Consider the following 23277-nt stretch of genomic DNA (forward strand, 5'->3'; position numbering starts at 1 on the left):
TACTTAATTAAATACAAATTTATCTCCAGGAACTATTCTTTCTCCAACAATCCACCAGAAGATTCTTCTTTTTCCTTATGCCCTTTTCAATGCTGCTTTGTAGCATGCCTTATTATCCATGTGCATTTAGCTTTGCTTTGCAACAACTTCTTTCAACTGCGTGTCCATTGTTAAGTTGCTGAGCTGCTATCTGAAATCATGTCATGGATAGTCTAGGATTTCCACCAAATGAACACTAAGAATTTATCTGACTTCCACCAAGAAACCTGCCAAAACTTCCTGTGTTTCTGCAACTCACCAGGTGATATGAAATTCCAGTGTCCCTTTGAATCTAAGGTAATTGGCAGATCCCACATGCTATCCAAGATCATTGACCTCCAAATCCAGTAACTAGCACCAGTAGTCTCATACATACTTTTGTATATTTAGATAACTTCTCCATGGTCTATTGGTCTCTATGTCTTCCTAAAACTACAAGTGACTCACAAAGCATCAGCATTGTGTTTTGTTCCACAGTAAACAGGGTTCACCAATCATCGTGGTCATTACTCTTCCCTTGGCTCTTGGCCCCAATCAATTGAATGAAAATTCCCACCCTCATCTATAAAGCCTTTCTTATTTTTATCAAACCCTTTCTCTGCACTCTCCTTCATGTATCCCATTCATAGGTCCTTCCATCTTCTGACTGGGTTTCAGTGAAACCCCTCTTCCCATCTCTTGCATCAATCCTTCTCTTGTTAAATTATTCAGTCCTACTCCTCTCCCTCTAAATAGTATTCTATCAGTTCTTACCAACTTTCTTATTCCTACCAACTAGCAGTTTTGTGGGAATGAAGCAATCTGAGAAATTTTTCACATTACAGGCAACCTATGAATGCAAATTATTATACTTAAAGATCTTTCTCAAATAAATTAAATCTGACTAAAATGGGATGAAGTGAAATTTAAAAAAAACTGAAAGAATGGAAGATTTCTTCACGTTATGGAAAAACAAGTCAAGTTCCAAACTTTACAGAAAGATGAGAACAAAAGTCCTCATAGGCAGAATAAAATGGGAACAAACAGAGAATGTAGATATACGTTAGCAGGAAATAAAGAGCAGAACAAATATATTGTTGTTCCAAAAATAATCACTGCACTTATGTATAGTGGATCCACAATGCAAACTGAAGACTTAGACCCAAGTAACAGGATTTGTAACAAAGCTTTCTCCCCTTCAATCATCTGCAGTTTCCACAGTTACCAATATCTCATCTGTTTGGGCCCTAACCTGTTCAGCTTGTCGAAGCTGTATCTCTAGTGCCCTTTGCATTTCTTCATGCTGTTGTTTCCTTCGCTGATTCTCCTCCTCTAGCAGTGTTTCTGCCTGTCGCTGGGCCTGGAGTGAAGAGGAGGATAGAAAAATATAATGTTTCAGGGCACTGGCTTCAATCCATTTCAAAGGACAAATAATAAACATTAAAATGTATCAAAGCACAATAATCTTTATTTGCTCCTTTTTTTTATTTTAAGACACTTCTTAGCACATACAGTACAGCTTGGTTCTTTAATCAACCTACAGTCTTCAGATGTGTTAACAACGTATTCCTACCTTGAGAGGGAAAAGGGGCAGTCTAGTAAAGGACTAGAGGAGGAAGAAAAGCGCTCCTATGAGCAGTAGCATAAAGTGAAATTACTCTCGGGCCTTACTGAGGCACTTCAGTGTCTTTAGACAAAAGGCTGCATATAGGCCAAGATAACATTTCAAATGTTTTGAAATGCACTTTGGAAAAAAGGCTTCCTGTTATTAAAACCACTTGATGGAATGTTCACAATGAGACCATTTTTTTTCTTTTTAATTAAAGCTCCAAATTGTTTTTAACTGAAGACAAGATCATACATCCTCCACCTATGGCACCTGCAGATCTATTCAATAAAGGTTTGGTGCTTCCTCCTTCAATTTTCTCTCTAACTTCTTAGCTTTTTTCTGGTGTAATAAAGTGTGGATACCAGTACTCGTTCAAATAACTACACTCGTGAAGTCTGACATTGTCAGGAGGCTACAATGAAAGCAGTAAAGTTAGAATTCATCCAGCAGCCACACTTAACTAATTTTTCTTCTAGTAATCAAATCGCCACTAGTGACACTTGGACAGAAGTCAGCTCATTCAGCAATCTAAGCAATCAAATTGGTTTCCTTCCTACTCAGTGGGTAAACTCCCTGAGCCAGTTCTTAAAAAGCTAATTAAACACCACAAAACAAATAAGTAAAAGGCCTTTTGTAGCTGTTGTTCACTGTATTCACTGTAAAATATTGATTTTTAATCTTCCAAGGCAGTCCAAGAATTTCCAGGTCATTGCAAAATGTGCCTTTGGAGTGTAAATAGGCACATAAACTGTACTCACAGATTTTAAAATAAATGCACTATTCATTCTTTTACCTTTCGTTTTTGCTAATATAAAGCATGCTTCATTAGATGTACTGGCACTTGAAACACAATGAGCATGGTTATAGCTCCCTCACCAACAGAAATTGCCTAACTGGTGTTTGTATGGTTTCAAAAAATTAATTAGAAGGACAAATCAAAAAATCTTGATCTTGGCAGTCAGTGTTTAGTAGAATGAAGTCCCATTGCACCGACATATATTACTGACCAAATATCACAGTATTAAATTATTTACCTTTTGTGGTAAATTAGGCATTATAGCTGGCATGTCAACCTCAACTAGAAGTTGTATTTGCAAAATAGTTTTATCGGTTTCATTCTTGCTCTTCATTACAAAATGACATTCCCATTGCTCTTTTCCATTACCTCCTTAAGTAATTCCAGTTCCTGCAATTTTCTTTCCTTTTCCTCCTGAAGCTGTTTGAGTCTCTGAAGCTCTTCCTCTTTTGCTGCTCTTTGTTTCTCTCGAAGCTCTCTTTGATCACGTCTTTTCTGTTTTAGGTCCTTGTGCAATGATTTCTTTCCCTCTGCCTGTAACCGTATTGCTGTCTGAATAGCTGGAGGTAGACATCAAAGTTAATGAGACTGCATACAGTCAGGCCCCTTAAAGAAAACACCTTTCTACTCAGACTTTTGCCATTCCATCCTATTTTTCTGGAATGTTAACCTTGAGGGATGGTCACATGCCCATGAGCAGCCTTCTGTCAATGTTTACACCTTATGGTGAGTCCAGACAATGATTTTGATGATCTATATCACCACTGATAGGCAATGAGGAAGGATAAAACTTAGAACCAAGCCAAATGCTGTTTTTACTCAGTATTCACACAGGCACATTTGCTAACAATCAAAAGCAATGAAGATTCAGAATCTTGGCTAATTCTCACCTGCTTCCTGATTTACGACAATGGAGTTATTACTTCTGGGACTCATTGCAATATTGCTGGCAGCAGAATCAATGTTTTGAGAGAAGAAAACTATGCAATGCAAACAGTACCATAGCCAAACAGCCTCAGGCACTTCAAATCTGAGTGTACTTCTAGCATAAGACTCCAAAAAGTTATCAGATAAATTTTGGTTTGTGAATATAGTTACTGTCAAAATACTAGCTTTACCACAGTTAAAACTGGACTTCAATTAAAAAAAACAGACAAGATTAGCTTTTGCTCAGTAAGGTGGACCTACAGATTAATTGTTTTACCTGTTGTCCACTCTTGTCGCTGTTTTGTGTCTGATGCACTCATCTCATAAGTTCTTGATGGGGTCTTTACACAGAACATGCACCTTTTGCCATCTCGGTCTGATAGAACCTTTGAAGCAAAAGTTTATTAATAAAGGCACATACTGTATATACAAATATTTCAGCATATTTCGCAAAAATTCTGGCACATTTGATGTTTGTTATCAGATTATTAGTTAATTGTGTCTACCTCAATACAGCAGTTCCGGTCCAAAGGGATACTGCCTTTCCTTTCCTTCCTATCTTCACTCACAAAGTAGGAGAGAGTACTTGGTTTGAGAATGAACCACCGCTCCGTCCAATTGCGCCTCAACTGGCCTTTCTTCCACAAGTAACCCTGCCATGACACAATAAGATCAAAGCAAGTGAACAATACCTCTAAAACTGATCAATGCTGACCATTTAAGTTTATAACACCGTTAATCTACATTGCTTGTGATTAGTTTATTAGAATGAATAGATCATTTTACAGCTTAAAGGATTTACATCTAAGCAGAATAGAAATAAGACATGACCTTGCCCAAACAATAACGACTTTTTATAAATATGTTCACCAGTTTTCTGTCCTGCAATATCATTCAAGCAACATAAGTTCCTATTTGCCTCAATTCCTCTTCCGTGACCTCCTTTAAATTAAACTTTACTTGTGGTTACGATACTAGTTTTATCACATTAGAATTCATAATGACTTCTTGTTGAATAGGATTGCAGATTGGAGAACTGAACCATAGAACCATACAGCACAAAACAGGCCCTTCGGCCCACCATGTTGTGCCGTCCATCAAACCACCCTCACACTATCTAACCCTTTCCTCCCGCATATCCCTCTATCTCACATTCCTCCATATGCCTATCCAACAAACTCTTGAACCTGTCCAATGTATCTGCCTCCACCACCACCCCAGGCAGTGCATTCCATGCACCAACCACTCTCTCGGTGAAAAACCTCCCCCTGACATCTCCCCTGAACCTCCCACCCATAACCTTAAAGCCATGCTCTCTCGTCTTGAGCACTGATGCCCTGGGAAGGAGGCACTGACTGTCTATCTATTCCTCTCAATATTTTATATACCTCTATCATGTCTCCTCTCATCTTCCTCCTTTCCAGTGAATAAAGCCCTAGCACCTTAAGCCTCTCCTCATATTCCATACACTTTAATCCAGGCAGCATCCTGGTAAATCTCCTCTGCACCCTCTCCAACGCCTCCACATCCTTCCTATAATGCGGCGACCAGAACTGAACACAGTACTCTAAGTGTGGTCTAATTAGAGTTTTGTAAAGCTGCATCATCACTTCGCGGCTCTTAAACTCAATCCCACGATTTATGAAAGCTAACATCCCATAGGCCCTCTTAACTGCTCTATCCACCTGTGAGGCAACTTTCAGTGAACTGTGAGTATGAACCCCCAGATCCCTCTGCTCCTCTACACTGCCAAGTACCTTGCCACTTACCTTGTACTCTGCCCTGGAGTTTGTCCTTCCAAAGTGTACCACCTCACACTTCTCCGGATTGAACTCCATCTGCCACTTGTCAGCCCAGCTCTGCATCCTATCAATATCCCTCTGTAAGCTCCGACAGCCCTCCACACTATCCACAACACCGCCGATCTTAGTGTCGTCCGCAAACTTACTAACCTAGCCTTCCACCCCCTCATCTAAGTCATCTATAAATATCACAAAAAGTAGAGGTCCCAGAACCGATCCCTGCGGGACACCACTAGGCACTGCCCTCCAATCCGAGGGCACTCCCTCCACCACAACCCTCCGCTTTCTACAGGCAAGCCAATTCCTAATCCACACAGCCAAGCTTCCCTGGATCCCTTGGCCTCTGACCTTCTGAAGAAGCCTACCATGAGGAATCTTATCAAACGCCTTACTAAAATCCATATAGACCACAACCACCGCACTACCCTCATTAATCTCCCTCGTCAAAGAACTCTATCAGGTTTGTGAGGCAAGATCTTCCCTTCACAAAGTCATGCTGGCTGTCCCTAATCAGTCCACTAGAACTGGGTGCAGAAGGTTTTACTCCTGACGTTATGACTGCTGAATCTATTGGGCAAAAATCCAGGATCACTGTATTGATCTCCATACCTCATTTTCCAACATGCCAGCTTCTATCAAGAGGACTTGATACCTGGCCCAGAAATTCAGTTACAGGGCTGTTTTTCTCAGCAGTACAGATCAAAAAAATCACTTATTTTTGGAATGAAATACAACTGTGACCATTTCCTGGTTGACTCAAAGCACTCCAAAAATTCAATGGCATACATTTGGTCAAAAATCGCCCGCATACTCAAGAGGCAATTTCTTTAAGTGTCATGCACAGGATGACTTAATTCCCTGTGCAAACCCTTTTGGAATATTGCCTGGGATATTAAGTCATAATATTCAAACAAATGACTGCCAAAGGTCACTCCCAGAACAAGCACGTTGCAGTGCTGTTTCAAGGTGACCTCCTGGAGGGGGTCACAGCCTAGCACTGGGACCATAACCCAATCAGGTAACTTGGTCTCATCTCAAAAAGTCTAGGCCCTGTCCCTGATCATTGGCCATCCACTAAAGGCCCAATCTTCAGGCACCCATTCTGGAGACTTCTGTCCCCTCCCCATTCCTTCATCATACCAGTAATTTACAAAGCCATCATACCTCTACCCTAATCCTATCTCCAGCAATGCCCCTAACCACCTTCCCCTTGGCCTGACCTCTGAACGCAGTCCCACCCACACTATTCCCCAATGTCTAGGGATCCTCTTCCCTTGCTACAAGTACACAACTTGGGCTTGACCTCAGACCTCCACCATCCCCCCCCCCCCCCCCACCCCAATTAGCTCTGATCTCTAGCTACCAACCCTAACATCGGCCCTCAACCCAAGACTTGACCAGGCCTCCAGCTTTGGGGACTCCTATGCCCTAGCACTGGAGTACAAAATTACAAAGGTTTGAATCAATTTCTCGCCAGATTGCTGGAGTAAATTAACATTTTACCCATAATGTGCTTAGACCTTTATTCAAAGGCATACTCTACCTTGCACACAAGAAAACTCTACAATTTTAGTCAAGCAAATGTATTGTGGAGAAGAACTGTGACAGGAATCAAAAAATCCAGTGTTTTCTTGAAAATACATGCCTGTTTAAGCACATCCTCAATAATTTCTTGATAGACTTCCTCCACAGCCATTGTAATTGTTTCTCTTTCAATTCCCCTGGTAAATCTGCCAGAATTCACCCAATCCAAAAACACCCAGACTGTGATCCCATTCTGATGGAAGGTCTCCTGGGAGAAGAAATCGTCCAATTCCACTGCATTCCATTCCACATTCATTTCTGTGCAGATTTTCTTCAGCAGGTATTCCACCTACAAAAAAAATGCAATTCAGATATATGTTTGCAAATATTTCAATCCAATCTCCAGGGCTAAAATGAATGAACACTAAAGTTTAGGTTCAGCATTAAAACAAAAGAAAAAAAACACCAATTTCAGAATGTAAAATAAAAGATTTTCTTTTATGGTCTAAATAATTCTGACCTTCAGTATTGTTCATTTATTCTTTCCCACTTGCACTTTTAGAAAACCTTTAATTGTACAGAAAAATACTTACAGGGAAGATGAGTTTTCAATAGATCATTAAAAGCTCCATGAACATTTAATAAATAGAGATATTTAGAGGTAACAAGATGAAGCAAAACAGTATTTGCAATTTGAGAGAGTAGTAAATTTGATCTTGAAGTTGCATTTTGAACCGCAGGAGTGTAAATTGCCATTCTCTGTTTTTTTTAAACATAGGAATTTCAGGACAGAAATAGACTATTCAGTCCAACTGATGTTTATTTTTGACATGAGCTTCCTCCCACCTTGCTTTATTCAAGCTGTCTAGTAAATTTTCTACTCATTCAATTCTTCTCGCAGCTGGACTGAATATATTAAAATAAGAAAATTAAGGCTCAAGGCATAACTGCCAAATTTGAGAAAAGTAGAGAAATGGTATGAAGCAACTTGTAGCAATGTGTAGATTTAATCATCTACATTTCTGGGGAACAAAAAACTTGATTGCCAAAGAAGAACAAAAGGAGATAAAAGATCTTGAAAGCAATGGCAGACCAGAAGTGGTGGTCTGACCTTGCAAACTGATTAAACAAAAATGGCAAACTTTAGGACCTCATCAAGAGTCAGAAATGCGAGCTTCACCATTTATCAGCATTACAGACATATGTTAAGAGGTGATTCAAAGAAATCAAACTGTTGCTTAGTATCAAACTCTAGATCAGTGATGCCTAAACTTTCCAAAATATGGAAGCCAAAGTAAGGGTCTTTAGCCTCTTCATAATACTTGCATTTCAACTCAACACGCCAAGCTGGACCTAGTGCTTGATTAGCAGATGTTGGCAAGCTACAGTATTTTTAATTCAAAAATAAACTTTATTTGTAAAAATTATAAACAAGAAATATAAAATAGTACATGATTTTCTATACATTCATGGTGTCATCAAGTTAATATATTCTACATACAAGGCACCAATGCAACTCACATGGCCTCTTAGAACGATACACCCTTCAAATGTTTACAGGACCCAGCCCATCTCCAGTGGCAGTAGAACCTTCTGTAGATTGCAGTCTTTCCCCACAAAGCCTTTGTGATGCCTGCACCAAGCTTCAGTGCTTCCCTCAGCATTTACTCCTGCAGCCACAAATGTGCCAGTCCGCAGCATTCACTTATGGCCATCTCGTTGTATTAGAAGACCAACGAGTTTCGGGCAAGCCAAAGTGAGTCTTTCGCCAAGTTGATGACCTACCAGCAGCACTTTATGTTTACTTTAGTATGCATCCCTGGGAACAGCTCGTTCTCTGTACCGCAGCTGCTTGGGACAAACCTTGACAAGGACCCTTGCATTCTTTACCAGACCTTCCTTGCAAACAGAGTCCACAAAGAGGTTGACGATCATCTCGCCCTCATTGCAGCCGTCTCAAGGGCAGAGTGAGGCTCCCACCATGCAGGAAGGAACTAATGGGGAGGGCCCCACTCACTGCCAGCCAAGTGAGGTTTCGATGCTTGTGGGTGAGTTGTGGCAATAAGGGAAGCTACAAATAGGAGATGTGCTCCTATAAAACAGCTCACGAGTCTGGAGGTGGGAAATCAGATCAACCAGCTGGTCTTAAGGGACCACAGCAGCACCTTAAAGGGAAAGAATGAAAAAAGCAGCAGGAGGCATCACTGGTGCAAACCTACTGCAGAATATGCATTAAATTGGAAACCATCATTATTGCTTAAAATGACTGGCTCCTTGAATGTATTGCTCTTGGTTTTAAGAGCAGCAGCAGAAATACTAGTGTCAGAAATCAATCAGCAAAAATACTGCAGATGCTGAAATAAAGACTGAAAATGCTTCAAGTGCTCAGACCCCGATGAGAATCATAGACCTGTCTGACCTGCTGAGTGTTTCCAGCCTTTTCTGCTTTTATTTTATATTATCATAGTCATGGCATCTTCATTAGTAGATATGTAAGAGCACTCGTTACGACCGTCATATACAGGAAAAACAAAAGTAAAGACTTACATTTATATACTGATGTGCTAAGCGATCCCAGCATTTTCTGTTTTTACCTTACATTTATATAGCTCTTTTTGCAACCTCAGGACATTGCAAATCTCTTTATTAAGTACTTCTGCACAGCAAAATTTATGTTGTATGGCAAGGGCACACAAACCGCAATATTAAATTGACCAGCTACGAACCTTCAAAGAATAACATAGGATCTTTTACATCCACTTAGAGGGCTGGAGACTTCAATTTGACATCTCACCTGAAATATCCAGAGAGGGCAGCACTTCCTCAAGACTGAAGCCATCAGCGTAAACTGCACACTGAAGTTACAGGAGATTTTAAATACTGAATAAGCAAATAAGCCGGTCTTTTGACGAATTTTGATTCCGCCGCAAACCTGGTGTTTAAGCATGAATTGGGTAGGAGCTGTGTTCCAAAGCAATTTAAGAAGGGCAATAGGGATAATCCAGGAAATTATTGGTTAGTGAGCCTCACGTCAGTGGTAGGGAAGCTACTGGAGAGGATTCTTAGGGATAGGATTTACATTTAGAAAACCATGGTCTTATTAGGGATGCTCAGCATGGCTTTGTGCGGGGATGGTCACGTCTCACTATCTTGAGTTTTTTTTGAGGAGGTGATGACGACCATTGATGAGGTAGGGCAGTGGATATTTTCTGTGTGGACTTCAGTATGGCATTTGACAAGGTCCCTTATGATAGGCTGATCCAGAAGATTAGGATCCACAGTGACTTGGTAGATTGGATTCAAAATTGGCTTGGCCATAGAAGACACAGGGTTGTGATGGAGAGGTGATTATTCTGACTGGGATCAGTGCTGGGGCCTCTGTTGTTTGTGATATGTGTAAATGACTTGGATGAAAATGAAGATGGGCTGATTGATTAGTAGGTTTGCAGAAGGCACAAAAAAATGGTGGGAGTTGTGGATAGTGAAGATGATTGTCAAAGGATATAGATCAGTTGCAGATATGGGTGGTGAAATGGCAGATGGTGTTTAATCCAGGCAAGTATGAGGTTTTGCACTTTGGGGGGTCAAATGTAAGGGGAAGGTATGCAGTTAATGGGAGGGCCCTTAACAGCATTAATGAACAGAGGGATCTTGGGGTCTCTCTGAAAGTGGCCTCACAAGTAGATAGGGTGGTAAGGGTAGCAAGGTTGGTGTATGGCATACTTGCCTTCATCAGTCAGGGCATTGAGTATAAGAGTAAGGAAGTCATATTGCAGCTGTATAAAACTTTGGTTAAGCCACACTTGGAGTATTGTGTGCAGTCCTGATCACCCCAGGACAGGAAGGATGTGGAGGCTTTATAGCAGCAGCAAAAGAGGTTCACCAGGATGCTGCCTGGATTAGAGGGTATTAGATATAAGAGGAGATTGGACAAAATTGGATTTTTTTTTTCTGGAGCGTCAGAGGCTGACAGGAGACCAGAAAGAAGTTTATAAAGTTATGAGAGGCATAGATAGAGACCTTTTCCCCAGGATAGAAATGTGAAATACTAGAGGGCATAGCTTTAAGGTGAGAGGGGGTAAGTTTAAAGGAGATGTGCCTGGCAGGTTTTATTTTAAACACAGAGAATGGTAGGTGCCTGGAATGCATTGCCGGGGGTGGTGGTGGCGGAAGCAGACATGACAGCAGCATTTAAGAGGCATTTAGACAGGTGCATGAACATACAAGGAATGAAGGGATATGGATCATGTGCAGGCAGATGGGATTAGTTTAATTTGGCATCATGGTCAGCACAGACATCATGAGCCAAAGGGCCTGTTCCTGTGCTGTATTATTTTATGTTCTATTAGAGACAATATATGATTACTTGATATTTGAAGTGATGTTTCAACAAGTATTCTGAAAGCTCAGCATGCCTGGAAATAATTTAGTATTGGACTGAAAGAGATTCTGGAAGAGGTTCTGCTTGCATTCTGCAAACTGTGGACACAACACATAAATAAGAATCTGGTGCACACCACCAGGCAAACGAGACTCCTCCAATTCAAACATGAAACCCAAACTTCTAGCTACCATGTGGATTTCTGAAGATGGTGAGGATCCAGTTAACTTTATACCAATTGAGAGACATGCTGCCTTTGAGCCAAATAAATAAAAAGGGAATGTACTCACTTAACACAATATAGTTATACCAATTTTAGCTGCATGCCTCTGACCTATTTAATTCTTCCAATGACTCACGGTAGGCATTGCTGTTTGATTATTGACTGCAATGGTGCTGCCTGACCACCAAGAGAATGTTAATACCATGGATTTTATGAAAAATCCACAACAAGAAGATCAGTGTCACTGAGTAACTACCGTAATGCCAGTTGTTCCACGTTCCAATTCAGATATCTTAAGGGTAATGTCATAATCCTTCTGGGAGTGTCTGAATCATACAACTAATGGAATTATGCAAAATATTTCCTTCTATCAAATAATCTGGCAGTAGCTCGAAGGCTGCAGTTGGAAACACAGACATTGGAAACACTGAAAGTAAGGTAATAATGAACTTCAATATCTTGGCAATGATGAGAGACACAGGAAACCGATTAATATAAAACCACTTTAGCAGTTGTAATTATTTAGTAAGCCAGATAAACTTTCCTTCTTGTTAGGATACTATGTATGAAAATATTCATACCAAATTAATGGATAGGGTCATTAACACGTCATGAATACCAAACAATCTTAGCATGTGTGAGAGGTGGAATGAGGAGACCTTGCCCCATAAGAAAGGTATTCGAATACCTTTCTGGATGTATAGGTGCAATGTCTAGGAGATGAAGAACTGAGCAACAAGGGCCAAGTAAACTTCTAGAATACTTGCCCCTTTGCTGGAAGAAAAGGGAGAGAAGGGGCTTGTAGGTAAAGGGTTAGAACTGATGATCAGGAAGAGGTGGAGAGAGGGTCAACTAAATGTTTCATTTTTCTCTAATCTGGATGTTTCCTTCAAAAGTACTCAAATCTGCTTGTCGCATAATGCTTGGCCAACCTGATTTTACTACTTTACCAATTACGAATGACCAATTCAGCACAGTCTTCAATGCTCACTGCATGCATTGAGCCATTTTAGTCAATGAAAATACACGCTGTTACATAACAAATAACAATGTATTATTAATTTCTATTTATTTGAATGTTTCTTAAAAAAATGTTGAGTTTCTTTTGAGACATAAGAGACCGCAGATGCAAGAGACATCTGGAGCAACAAACAATCTGCTGGAGGAATTCAGCAGTTTGAGCAGCATCTGTGGGAGGAAAGGAACTGTCAACATTTTGAGTCAAAAGCTGAGTCAGGACTGAGAGTAGAGAGGGAAAATAGCCACTATAAAGAGGAGAGGGAGAGTGGTGAGACCAGGGTCTTTAAGTGATTGGTGGACCAAGGAGGGGTGAGGATGACAGGCAGATGGAGCCAGCTAGGTGAGAAGGAAGGGTGGAGTTGAGAGACAGAGGCAGGTGGATGATCGGTCGAGGCAGACAAAAAAAAGGCAAATGGAGCCAGGTGGGGGGAGGAGAGATTGAAAATGGAGACAGCTAGGAGTATAATAAGCAGGAACAGTCTTATTCTCGCTCCACTCTCAGTCCTAATGCGGGATTTTGACCTGAAAGGTTAATAATTGCCCTCTTCCCACCCACCCCCCCCCCCCCCACACACCAGATGCTACTTAACCCACTGAGTTCCTCCCACTAATTGTTTGAATACCTTTTGTTTTTTTAAAAAAAGACATCAAAGCAAAATGGTTTTCTGAAGATAACATGGATGCCTGTGACTTCAAATGTTAAAACTTATGGTATGTGCATGTGCATAGCCACATAATGAGAACTAATCAAAAATTTTCAAATGCTGCTCAGCAGCAAAGGAAATGCCTCAAATGCTACAGGAAATGTGGTTTTAGATTAAGTGCCCCAACCCCATGCGTCAGCTGGTTACAACTTCAGTTTCCACAGATTTTTTTTAAATGTATTACTTGTTCAAACGCCACACAGAGGATTACAGCAGCAGTTGGCACCTGAATCTAGGCCGGAGCTCATTTTACAATTGAGCATTCAAATACCAAGAATGTATTTTTTTCAACTTTCATTTCAAAGTAAATTTGGAAAATGTTTTGTAATTGTGTGCATAAACATCTTGATCTACTAAACAATAATTTTGTTCTCCAAAACATTAAAGATTAATTATTTAGAATAATTACCACTATAGTGTACTTTTGATTCAATTGCTGGAGAAGCAAGACAGCAGGGTAAAAATATATGCTTTGGTTTGAATAAAGACTTAAAAGGTAGGACGAGTCTGTGCAGAGTTAACTGGGTTGAAGAACTTCTTTCCTTCTTGTCATACATAATTCATTTCACCTCCATGGTTCTGTTGTGAAAAGCAATGTGTTGTTGAGTCGTACAGACCAGAAGGTGCCAATTGTGATCCTTGGTGGGTGTTGAATTAACAGATAGAGTTGTTAGTGAAAGCAAGACAACTGAGTACTGATTCTCTAATTCCATACTTTAGGCTGTGAGTAAATACCCATGAACTCCCTACCCTTGGATTATAGGGAACAGAGTGACCAGCAAAGGCTCCCACTTCTGAAGGGACTCCAATTACCATTGGTGGTATATTTGCAACTCTGCTGCAAAGTATAATAGGATTATACTGCAAAATGATGACCTTTCACACCACAGCTGCATTGTATTGGCCTACCAGCATTTGTAATGGTCATTTGGATGAGGCAGTAGGAGACGCTCAGCACCAGTGTGGTTGGATAACCCAACTGTGTCAGCAACAACAGAAGAGGAAAATAAGAAGAACACAAAGGCCTTTATTTCATATAAATTCACGGCCATCACTTCAGAACTGAATCAACATTAAGGTTCCTGAACCATATTGCCTTTCTAGAGGAATGACAGAGAAATATCTAAAAATAGAATTGACACATAATTAACATTCAGAGATGAACCAGCGATGAGCTAGCCCCAAGCTGATATGTGCAAGTAAAGGCCTAATAAAATTTAGTGTTTGGTATCTTTGAAGCCCTTCTGTTTTTAACCATTAGAAGCTATGCAGAAAGGCATGGCAATCATTTTCTCAACAGTACAGGAAACCACAAATATGTATAAACTGAGAATTCTCCTTAACAAATAATTAAATTCTTTGGGAGGTATTTTAAATAATGTGCCAAAAAATGATTTATGACAAAAAGAATCTTGTTTGTTATCCAAGTCATGTAAATTAAACATTAAGTGCCAACTCTTCTGCTATTGAAGAATGATTTGATTAGGCAGTCTACGTAAATGTTTACCTTTTAGTTGATAGCAGTGCATTAAGTAACCTAACATTGCGGCACTAGAAGCAGGTGACACATTAACTATAGTTTTAGGTTAGGAATTTGTAGTCCAAATTTTAGTTTATTAACTTGCTGAATAGTCCAAACTATTCATTTGTGGTTGATATACATTCAATTTGTTATTCCATTCAAAGCTATCTGAATCCTGTGTTCCTGAAGGTACAGATCATTATTCAGTTTGTGTCAGCAGAAGCTGATATTGGGCAATTTCTGTGACAATGTATAATTACCATTGTTTGATTACTCTGACATAATCAGCTTAATCTGTGAAATATCAGCCATTTTATTTATTGGATATCAAATGATAAGCAGTTACTCACAAACATGTATATACCTGTAAAGTAGCAGTCCCCAAATAACCCTCTTTCATTACTTTTGGCCTTTGAGTGCAAAGATTTATGGCTGGGATCCCCATCTCAATTGATCTCTGAACATCTATTAACATCTATGTATAGTTTAAAGCTATTTAAAATGTCTTCTTCTCTGCCATCCCTCTAGAAGAGCACTCATTCTTCATTTGGCATCACTTTAGTTCCAAAGTGATGGACGGGTAATATGCTCGATATTATACAAAGGTTTGTGTGTATTTTGTTTATCTACCATGACACAGGAAGGCTACCAAGCTGAGAAAAATAAGTAGTATTCAAATGACCAGTGATCCACTTAAAACAGCTGTTCATTAGTAAATTGGATTTCTGCTTTGGGGGCAGGGAGAATGGGTTGCAAATGCTGGTGAAGTTGAAAAAAAACTTAAGCCCTGATCTTTGCTATAACTGAAATAACTAGTTAGAAGCTTTGTAAAGTACAACCCAATTGCAGAACATTTTTTCAAGAATATGACAGTCTGACATTTGCCCTTGTGTTGGGTCAGTAAATGGTTTGGCAGAGAGGAAGCAGTGGGAATTTTGTTTAAAGTTACAGTTTGTCATATTCACATGGAAATAAGAAGTCTCAACTACAAAGTGCTCTAGGTAGTTTTACCAGAACCTTACATGACATGCCGGGCAATTGTTGGATTGAAAAGACACGAGTGCTTGCAATAATAGAGGTGAGAGCTGACAAAGATTCATTGGCAATACCGAATGAAAACAGTAACAAACTCAGAAGTTTCACAAAAAGGCTTTTGAGGGAGTGTGTGTTGAAGTTAAAGTACAACTGTAGGCTTGAAATTACAGCCTTATTATAAAACATTCTTTAAATGTTGCTGAACTAAGGGTCTAAAGGAAGTCCTTTTGGTATTCCGCTCTCGCATGGCCAAAGAAATCCTGAAATTTGTATAACAAGCATTATCACCCATGATGGAACCAGGTTCTGGCTATTTAAGCCCTCAGTCAGGGCATTGAGTATAGGAATTGGGACATTATGTTGCAGTTGTACAAGTCATTGGTGAGGCCACACTTGGAGTATTGTGTACAGTTTTCGTCACCCTGTTATAAGACAGACATGGTTAAACTGGAAAGAGTGCAGAAAAGATTTATGAGAATGTTGCCAGGACTAGAGGGCCTGAGTTGTAGGGAGAGGTTGGCCAGGCTAGGTCTTTATTCCTTGGAGTGTAGGAGAATGAGGAGCAACCTTATAGAAGTGTTTAAAATTCTGAGAGGCAGAGGTAAGGTGGATGGTAACAATGTTTTCCCCAGGGTAGGGGAATCCAAAACTAGAAGGCATCGGTTTAGAGTGAGAGGGGAAAGATTTAAAAGGGACCTGAGAGGCAACTTCTTCAATGCAGAGAATGGTGAGTATATGGAATGAGTGGCCAGAGGAAGTGGTTGAGGCAAGTATAATAATACAAGGAGGAGTGGGGCTTGGAGGGATATAGACCCGAACACAGGAACTTGGGACTAGCTGGTTTGACACCGTGGTCGGCATGGACTGGTTGGGCCAAAGGGCCTGTATCCGTGCTGTATTGCTCTATGACTCTATGACTAAGCACACAGTGTGAAATCAAATAGATCAAAACTACCTACTCTATTAAAGCCAAACACGTGTTTTTTTAACCTTTACATGATATGGGGGTGGGAAAGAAACAGACAGACAGAAGGCCAGATGAGTTTGCATTTTCCCACCTTATAGAACTTGCATTTATCTTGGCTGAGCATCATCAAATCTAAATAAACGATTTGACAATGTAACTATTTGACCATATCAATGATTTGGCTAAGGGGACTAAATGATAGATTTCCAAGCTTACTAACGACATAAAGCAAGTGGGGAAGTGAGTTGCAATGCAAAGAGTCTTCAAGGGGATATAAGTTAACTGAGTGAGTAGCCAACGACATGGCAGATGAAATGCAATGTAGAAAAAGGTGAAGTTCTCACTTTATTAGAAAAATAGAAACACTGAGTATTTTTTTAAATGCTGGGAGATTGGGAAATGTTAACGTTCAAAAGGACCTTGGTGTCCTTGTACATAAGTCACTGAAAGCTACCATGCAACAGGCAGTTAAGGCGGCAATTGATATGGTAGCTTTTATTGCAAGAGGATTTGAGCACAAGAATAAAGATGTCTTAATACACTATATCTTTTTTTTCTTCTTCGACAGTTCCTCTGGATTGAGGATGACTTGCTTCTACTTCAGTTTTGTGGATTCTGAGGTGACTGATGAGGTCAATGTGGAAACTGCAGGCTCCTCTACAAACAGAGCAAGTGGTGACTGATGGGTTTTGTAGTTTGAGGTTGTGCACTCCTTCTGCTGCTTATGCAGGGCTTCTGTGTGCTCCTAATATGTGAATTCAAGGTTCTCAATACCATGCCATATGCTCCTTCTCTACTTTTGAGCAGTCACGGGCCAGAGATTTACAGGAGTCAGTGAAAAGGCTGCATCTTTTTCCAAGGGACTTTAAGCACATCCTTGAATCTTTTCCTCTGTCCACCTGCTAATCTGTTCCTCTGACCGAGCTTGGAATATTGTTGGTTTCAGGAGGCTGGTGTCAGACATGCAAACAACATGGTCTGCCAAGCAGAGTGGACCCTTAATTTTTTTTCTCTGTTTGCCTTGTAACCTTTTCCCATGGTCAGAATAGAGGGTCGGAGCCAAGTGAGTGCAACAAAGCCTTAATGCCGGGGAATGATGGCCTTGGAGAGGACACTTATGTTTGGGAGGAACACAGGGCACGGTGAGGCACAATGGAGTATTGTGTACAACTTTTGTCTCCTCACCTAGAATAATATATACCTGTGAAAACTCTCCAGACTGATTCTTGGGATGGCATGTCTATCACATAAAGGGAGATTGAGTAGACTAAGCCTTTATCTTAGAGTTAAGAATGAAAGGTGACCTCATTGAAGCATACAAAATTCTTAGAGGGCTCAATCCGGAACCCAACTCCAACCACATACCCAGCCCTAGGTGCACACCCCACTTGCACTTCAGATCTCTGGCTTGCACTCCAGACAAACGAGTGGGCCAGATGCCGAACCATCAGAATTTCCAAACAATCAGATCCCATTTATCAGGGTCTAACATTATTTGGTACAGCTGAGAGGCAGAATGTTGTTGGTGTTCAAAGGTTCCTGGGTATCCACATCAACAATAAATATAACGTGCAGGTACAGGAAGCAATTCGGAAAGCCAATGGTGTTTTGGCCTTCATTACTGAAGGATTTAGGAACAAGAGTAGAAGTTTTTCCCTTAAATTATATTGAGCCCTGGTGATACAAGAAGTCACAATATCCAAACAAATGGTTAGCCGTGCAGGAGAGATGAGAAGAAATTTTGTTCACCAAGAGAGTGAATCTTTGGAATTCTAGAGGATGGTGGAGGTTCAGTTGCTGATTACATACAAGACAGAGACTAATAAGTTTTTTGGATACTAAGGGAATAAAAGGATATAGGATCAGTGCAGAAAAGAGGTGCTGAGATGAAATATCAGCCGTGATTTTAATTAATGGCAGAGCACACAAGGGTCCAAAGAGCCTACTTCTCTTCTACAGATTATATTACTGGGTGTTGATATCAATATTGAATCATATACAATTATATTCACAACACTCACAAATAGTTCACATTTGTGAACTCATGATTATTTAATGTGTCACTAATATGGGTGTCAGATTGAAAAACAGTTAGCTTAAGAGCAGACACAAGAGCTTGTTTTTTTTTGTTTACGCACAAAACAAACAATAATAACTGGTATGAAGGTTGATTAGATTTTACATGCATATTTTATAAAAGATGTTATGGCTGTCATTATCCAAAATTCCATGGATTGTAGAACAGTTCTCACAAATTGGAAAGCAGCATACATTACCTACTATTGTAAAATTCATACGTCTAGGCACGGTATAGCATTTTGTATTAGGGCAATTAGCATCTTCTTTGGAATAATCAATATTACAACTGTTGGTGCCCTATTTTTTTTCAGCAGTCAATATAACAATTTGTGAAAACAGAACAAGTTCTTTTATAAGGCTAGCACAACCAGGCTTCTTTGTGTTGTAAGATTTTATGATTCTAAGAAAGCTCAAATAGCCTTATCCCTTTTTCCTTTACAGATTTATTCTCTTCCTTCTCAAACTATCCTTCGGTCTCTTGAACAAGAGATCTAACAATCTTCCATTATACATCTCAATCAATATTAACAATGATCAATATATATTTGTTTCTCTGTACTTTACACAGGAAAAGATGAACTTTAAGCAGGGGAAAAAAAGACCTTGGGAAAGGCCGTGGAGAACAAAGACAAATGAAGAAGTGGACTTTGGGAAACTCAAAGTTAAATTAGCATGAAGCAATCTTGGGAGAGAATTTCAGAGATCTGGATATTAAGGTAATAACAGTGGCAGAGAGACAAAAAGGAAAAGTGGGCAATATCCTCAAGACATTGTAATCATGCCAGCATGCAACTAAAACCCAAACCAGTGCCATCCCTAAATCTGGCTTTGCCGCAAGTGTTCAGCATGAATCCCACACAGTGACATGTCAGAACTTGTAACAACTTTTTTAAACAAGTACTGCAGGCATTTGTGGTACATGACATCTCTGCCACCCACCTTTACCAAGAATAACAGAATATAATGCAAAGGGGTGAAGGTTCTCAATTCACATCCCAAAAGCAAACTGAACTAATGACAATGTTAAGAAATATTAACTTCTAAAATATAAGGCAGTATACACTACGGAAACTGGTGGTGACCAGAAACCACCAAGTGACTCCAAACACCCAAGAAAGGAACTACGTTAGAACAAGGGAGCAATGATATTCACACTATTGTGGCTTGTTTTGCATAATTCACTGCTCCCAAGTGTATATTTGTCAAAATTGTCAGCTTTCAAGAATCAAAACCACAAAGTACACTCAGTTCTGGGATATTTTAACCTCTCAGGGCACCCGAAGCAGAAAATGTCAATGAAATTTATTACCATTCGGTTACACCACTTTGATCTTCATACATTTTTAGTTAGCAGGATTGCTTTTGTTTTAAGATCAATTTTTAAAATTCCAATATGAGTATACTTTTGATAATATAGCTTTGTTTACACCTCTGCAATTTGGGTATAATCCTGGAGTCTTTCAGACTTACTATGGTATCTGGATCCATTTAATTTGGTAAAGCATACGTAAAAATGCAGACACACAAAAAAACTTGCATTTATATAGCACCCTTAATGTACTTTTAAGGCGGCCCCAAAGCATTTAACTGCCAATGAAGTACTTGAAATGTGTTCACTATTACAATGTAGCAATTGCAGCAGCTAATTGGCACACAGAAAGCTCCCACAAACAACAGACTGATAACCAGAAAATCTATTTTTTTGTTTAGAAATGTTGACTGGGGAATAAACACTGGTCAACACACCAGAAGTAATTCTCTCATGAAAGTCTTTAAAATTGATATAAATGTTCACTGATGTTTTGAATCAATAAAATTTCCAGCTAATGATAAAGAACTGCTGCAACTTGGCGTACATTCCAATATTCTCTACACGCAACATATGCCCTAATATACTGTCTTGGCATAAATTATTTTTATAATCAGTGCATATTCTTTAGCATCTATATAAACTAAAATTCACTTCTGGCAAGAGTAAGTGCAGGCATGCAGTGTCTACAGGTGGCAATTCTAGCTTGTTCATGATCCAGCCCTTTATTCAAATAATGAACTTTAATCCACTGAACATCTCTGTGTTTGAGACAGGTTTTGCAAATACACTTACAATGCACATAAATGATTCAAAAATTGTTAATTTAGGTAATCTGCAGTGCTTGCACAATGCAAGTCTCTGATAATACCTACATAAACAATTCAAACCCATTAACGTATTGTGTCCGTATAAAGGAGGCTTTCTGCACACAGAGTCCAGAAAAATCACTTCAGTCAGGTTTTGAGTGATAATAAATATTCTTCCAATCCAAGGCTCAGTGAGGAAGAAATCATGGCTTACAGAAGAAAGAGTCTTACAAGGGAAACAAAGTAATAATGTACACCAGTGGAATGCATGAAATATAGCCTCAGTTGAAAGCTTTCAGAAAATATATATGCTACTTCCCTTAAAGCAAAACTAACGAAGTACAAAGGCGTAAGAAGAATTATAGTACTGTTATAACAATATTAACGACTTGGCTACATGGTTGTAACTTCAGCTCTATAATCACTGCTATGGTACTTGAGAAATTATCTGAACAACTCAAATGGTCTTCAGCACAGTGGCCTTTGCCATGCAATGAATGGTTTCCATGTGTTCTACTTCCAACAAAGATTGACACTACACCAAGAAACCAGAACTAAACATTAGCTAATTTCCTAGTCAGAAGTTAAAATTGATGGTAAGATTTGGAACAATTTTCTCTGTCTGGTGGATCAATCACGTCATTGATATCCAAACTGTTGAATCTGTAGGAACCAGCGTGTGCAGCAACAATCTTCTGAAAGAAACTAACATTCTAAATGGGTTGAAAATCAAGACCACTTATCTGTGTCTTTCCTTAGTTGTTGTAATAGTTGGCAGTTTGAGCTGCCATAACCCCACTAGCATTAAAGTAACAGTTGCACATAATAGCTAACATAAAAACCAATCTATATATACACACTGCATGGGTGACTATGGAATTCCAGTGGCTAACTACTAAAGAAAAGGATTTATTTGCTCTGATTTCAATCATCTACGATGGTTTCTGGTGTACACGACTTGCAGTGAGAACTGGGAGAAAAGCAGAAATGTTGCCAGAATTTCCGTTTTACAAGGAAATTTGTCCACTGCTCAAGTCCAGTACACTTAAAGAAAGGTAAGCTGCAATTCTTTTGATTTGAGTTAATTTAAGGACATTTAATCATTTGACATGGTCCCTGGTGTTATATTTGTCTTTGCTTATTTTAACGTATAAAATTGTAAACATTTTAAATACTATACTTTTTTTTAATAATACATGTGCTTTTGAATGTGAGTGATCTCACATCCACTGAGATCCATTCAATCTCTTCCATAACCAGTAAGCCTGGAGGCATGGCGTAGTTGGCCATCGAAGCCATTCAGAGGGCAGAGCTTGCTATTTACCATCAGGATCATCCTGCACTGCTCAGGATCAAAGCACTCAGCTTGGAGCAGGCAGCCAGTGATAACTTAAATACTAATTAGTTAGCTGCAACAATCCAACAAAGGGTTGATGAGAGCAATAAATCGTCTGGGTGATGAATATTGCTGGACCATTAAACCTACAGTGTTCAGAGTGAGGTTCCAGATTTGATCACTTGCCTATTCAGGTTGTCATTTTCAAAACTGCTACATTGATTTAAAATGACACGAGCAGCAGAATTACTGAAGAAGTATGGAGGTAACGACAAAAGTAATAGTTGGTTACATCTCTATGATAAATACCTGTTCTTTAAATGGCTGGCTCGATAAAATATAGCCTGGGAAAAGTTTTAAATAAAAGATTTATGTTATGAAGTCATTTGTCATTTTTTTTCCCCAATTAATAGCCTTGAAATAGGCTCAGCAAAATTACAGTGATAAGATTAACATTACAGTAATTACTTTGCCAAACTACAAATCTTATAAATTATTGGATAGCTTGGACAATATTCTGGGGACTTGAATTCAGCTCCAACCAGCCCAATGGGATGAAAATTTCCCTTCTCCCCTATGCAAATCTTTATGGTTCCAGCATTTCATAACCTATTCCAGCTTTCATAAACATTCCAAAATAAACTATCTACCAACCAGATTCTTTGGTTTGTATATTATTAGGTCCAATGTTGTCAGCATTTAATAATTCATCCAAAACCCTCTTCCTTCCCTTCAGGGCAGAGCAGTCAAAAAGAAAAGTAAATGGTTGCATCAATATGATAAGTTTATGGAGTCATCCATTCACGTAGTACAGCCACCCAACCTACTAGTTTATTGTCACCAATTCAGCGAATTAACCTTCAATTCATAAATTGCTTCAAATTCTATGAACTTGTTTAATAACTTGGTTGAAAGTCATATGTTCAAAATTTGCACCATAAAATAGCTAATGGATGTAAAATAATATGGGGCATTCTGAGAAGGGGAATGGCATTTATATCAATGCATGTTTATCCTTTCATAGTTTAATACAGTAGAGAATGCCAAGCAATTCAAAATCTTTCTGCTACAAGTCCTGTTTGATGTTACCTAACCAAAGTCGAGACTCAACATGCCGATTACACTTTTTATAAACACTGTGGAGCTTAATAAAAGCAGAATTAGTCTGAACTTATGTATGTTTCACAGATTTCCTTACTTTTCTATAAATCCAAGT

At 39.3% G+C, this 23277-nt stretch overlaps 1 protein-coding gene across 2 annotated transcripts in view; it reads right to left on the reverse strand.

The window, feature by feature from the left end:
* Positions 1-23277, reverse strand: part of LOC127580969 (differentially expressed in FDCP 6 homolog) — a 115515-nt gene that overhangs the window by 16809 nt on the left and 75429 nt on the right. For both annotated transcript variants that reach the window (XM_052034977.1, XM_052034976.1), the window contains exons 4-8: positions 6798-7025; positions 3857-4003; positions 3628-3736; positions 2793-2983; positions 1271-1378 (exon numbers count right to left, since the gene is read on the reverse strand). In XM_052034977.1, the coding sequence (XP_051890937.1) occupies positions 1271-1378; positions 2793-2983; positions 3628-3736; positions 3857-4003; positions 6798-7025 (783 nt within the window). The remainder of the gene's footprint in view (positions 1-1270; positions 1379-2792; positions 2984-3627; positions 3737-3856; positions 4004-6797; positions 7026-23277) is intronic.

The sequence above is a fragment of the Pristis pectinata genome, chromosome 20, assembly GCF_009764475.1.
Source record: "Pristis pectinata isolate sPriPec2 chromosome 20, sPriPec2.1.pri, whole genome shotgun sequence".
NCBI classification, from domain to species: Eukaryota; Metazoa; Chordata; class Chondrichthyes; order Rhinopristiformes; family Pristidae; genus Pristis; species Pristis pectinata.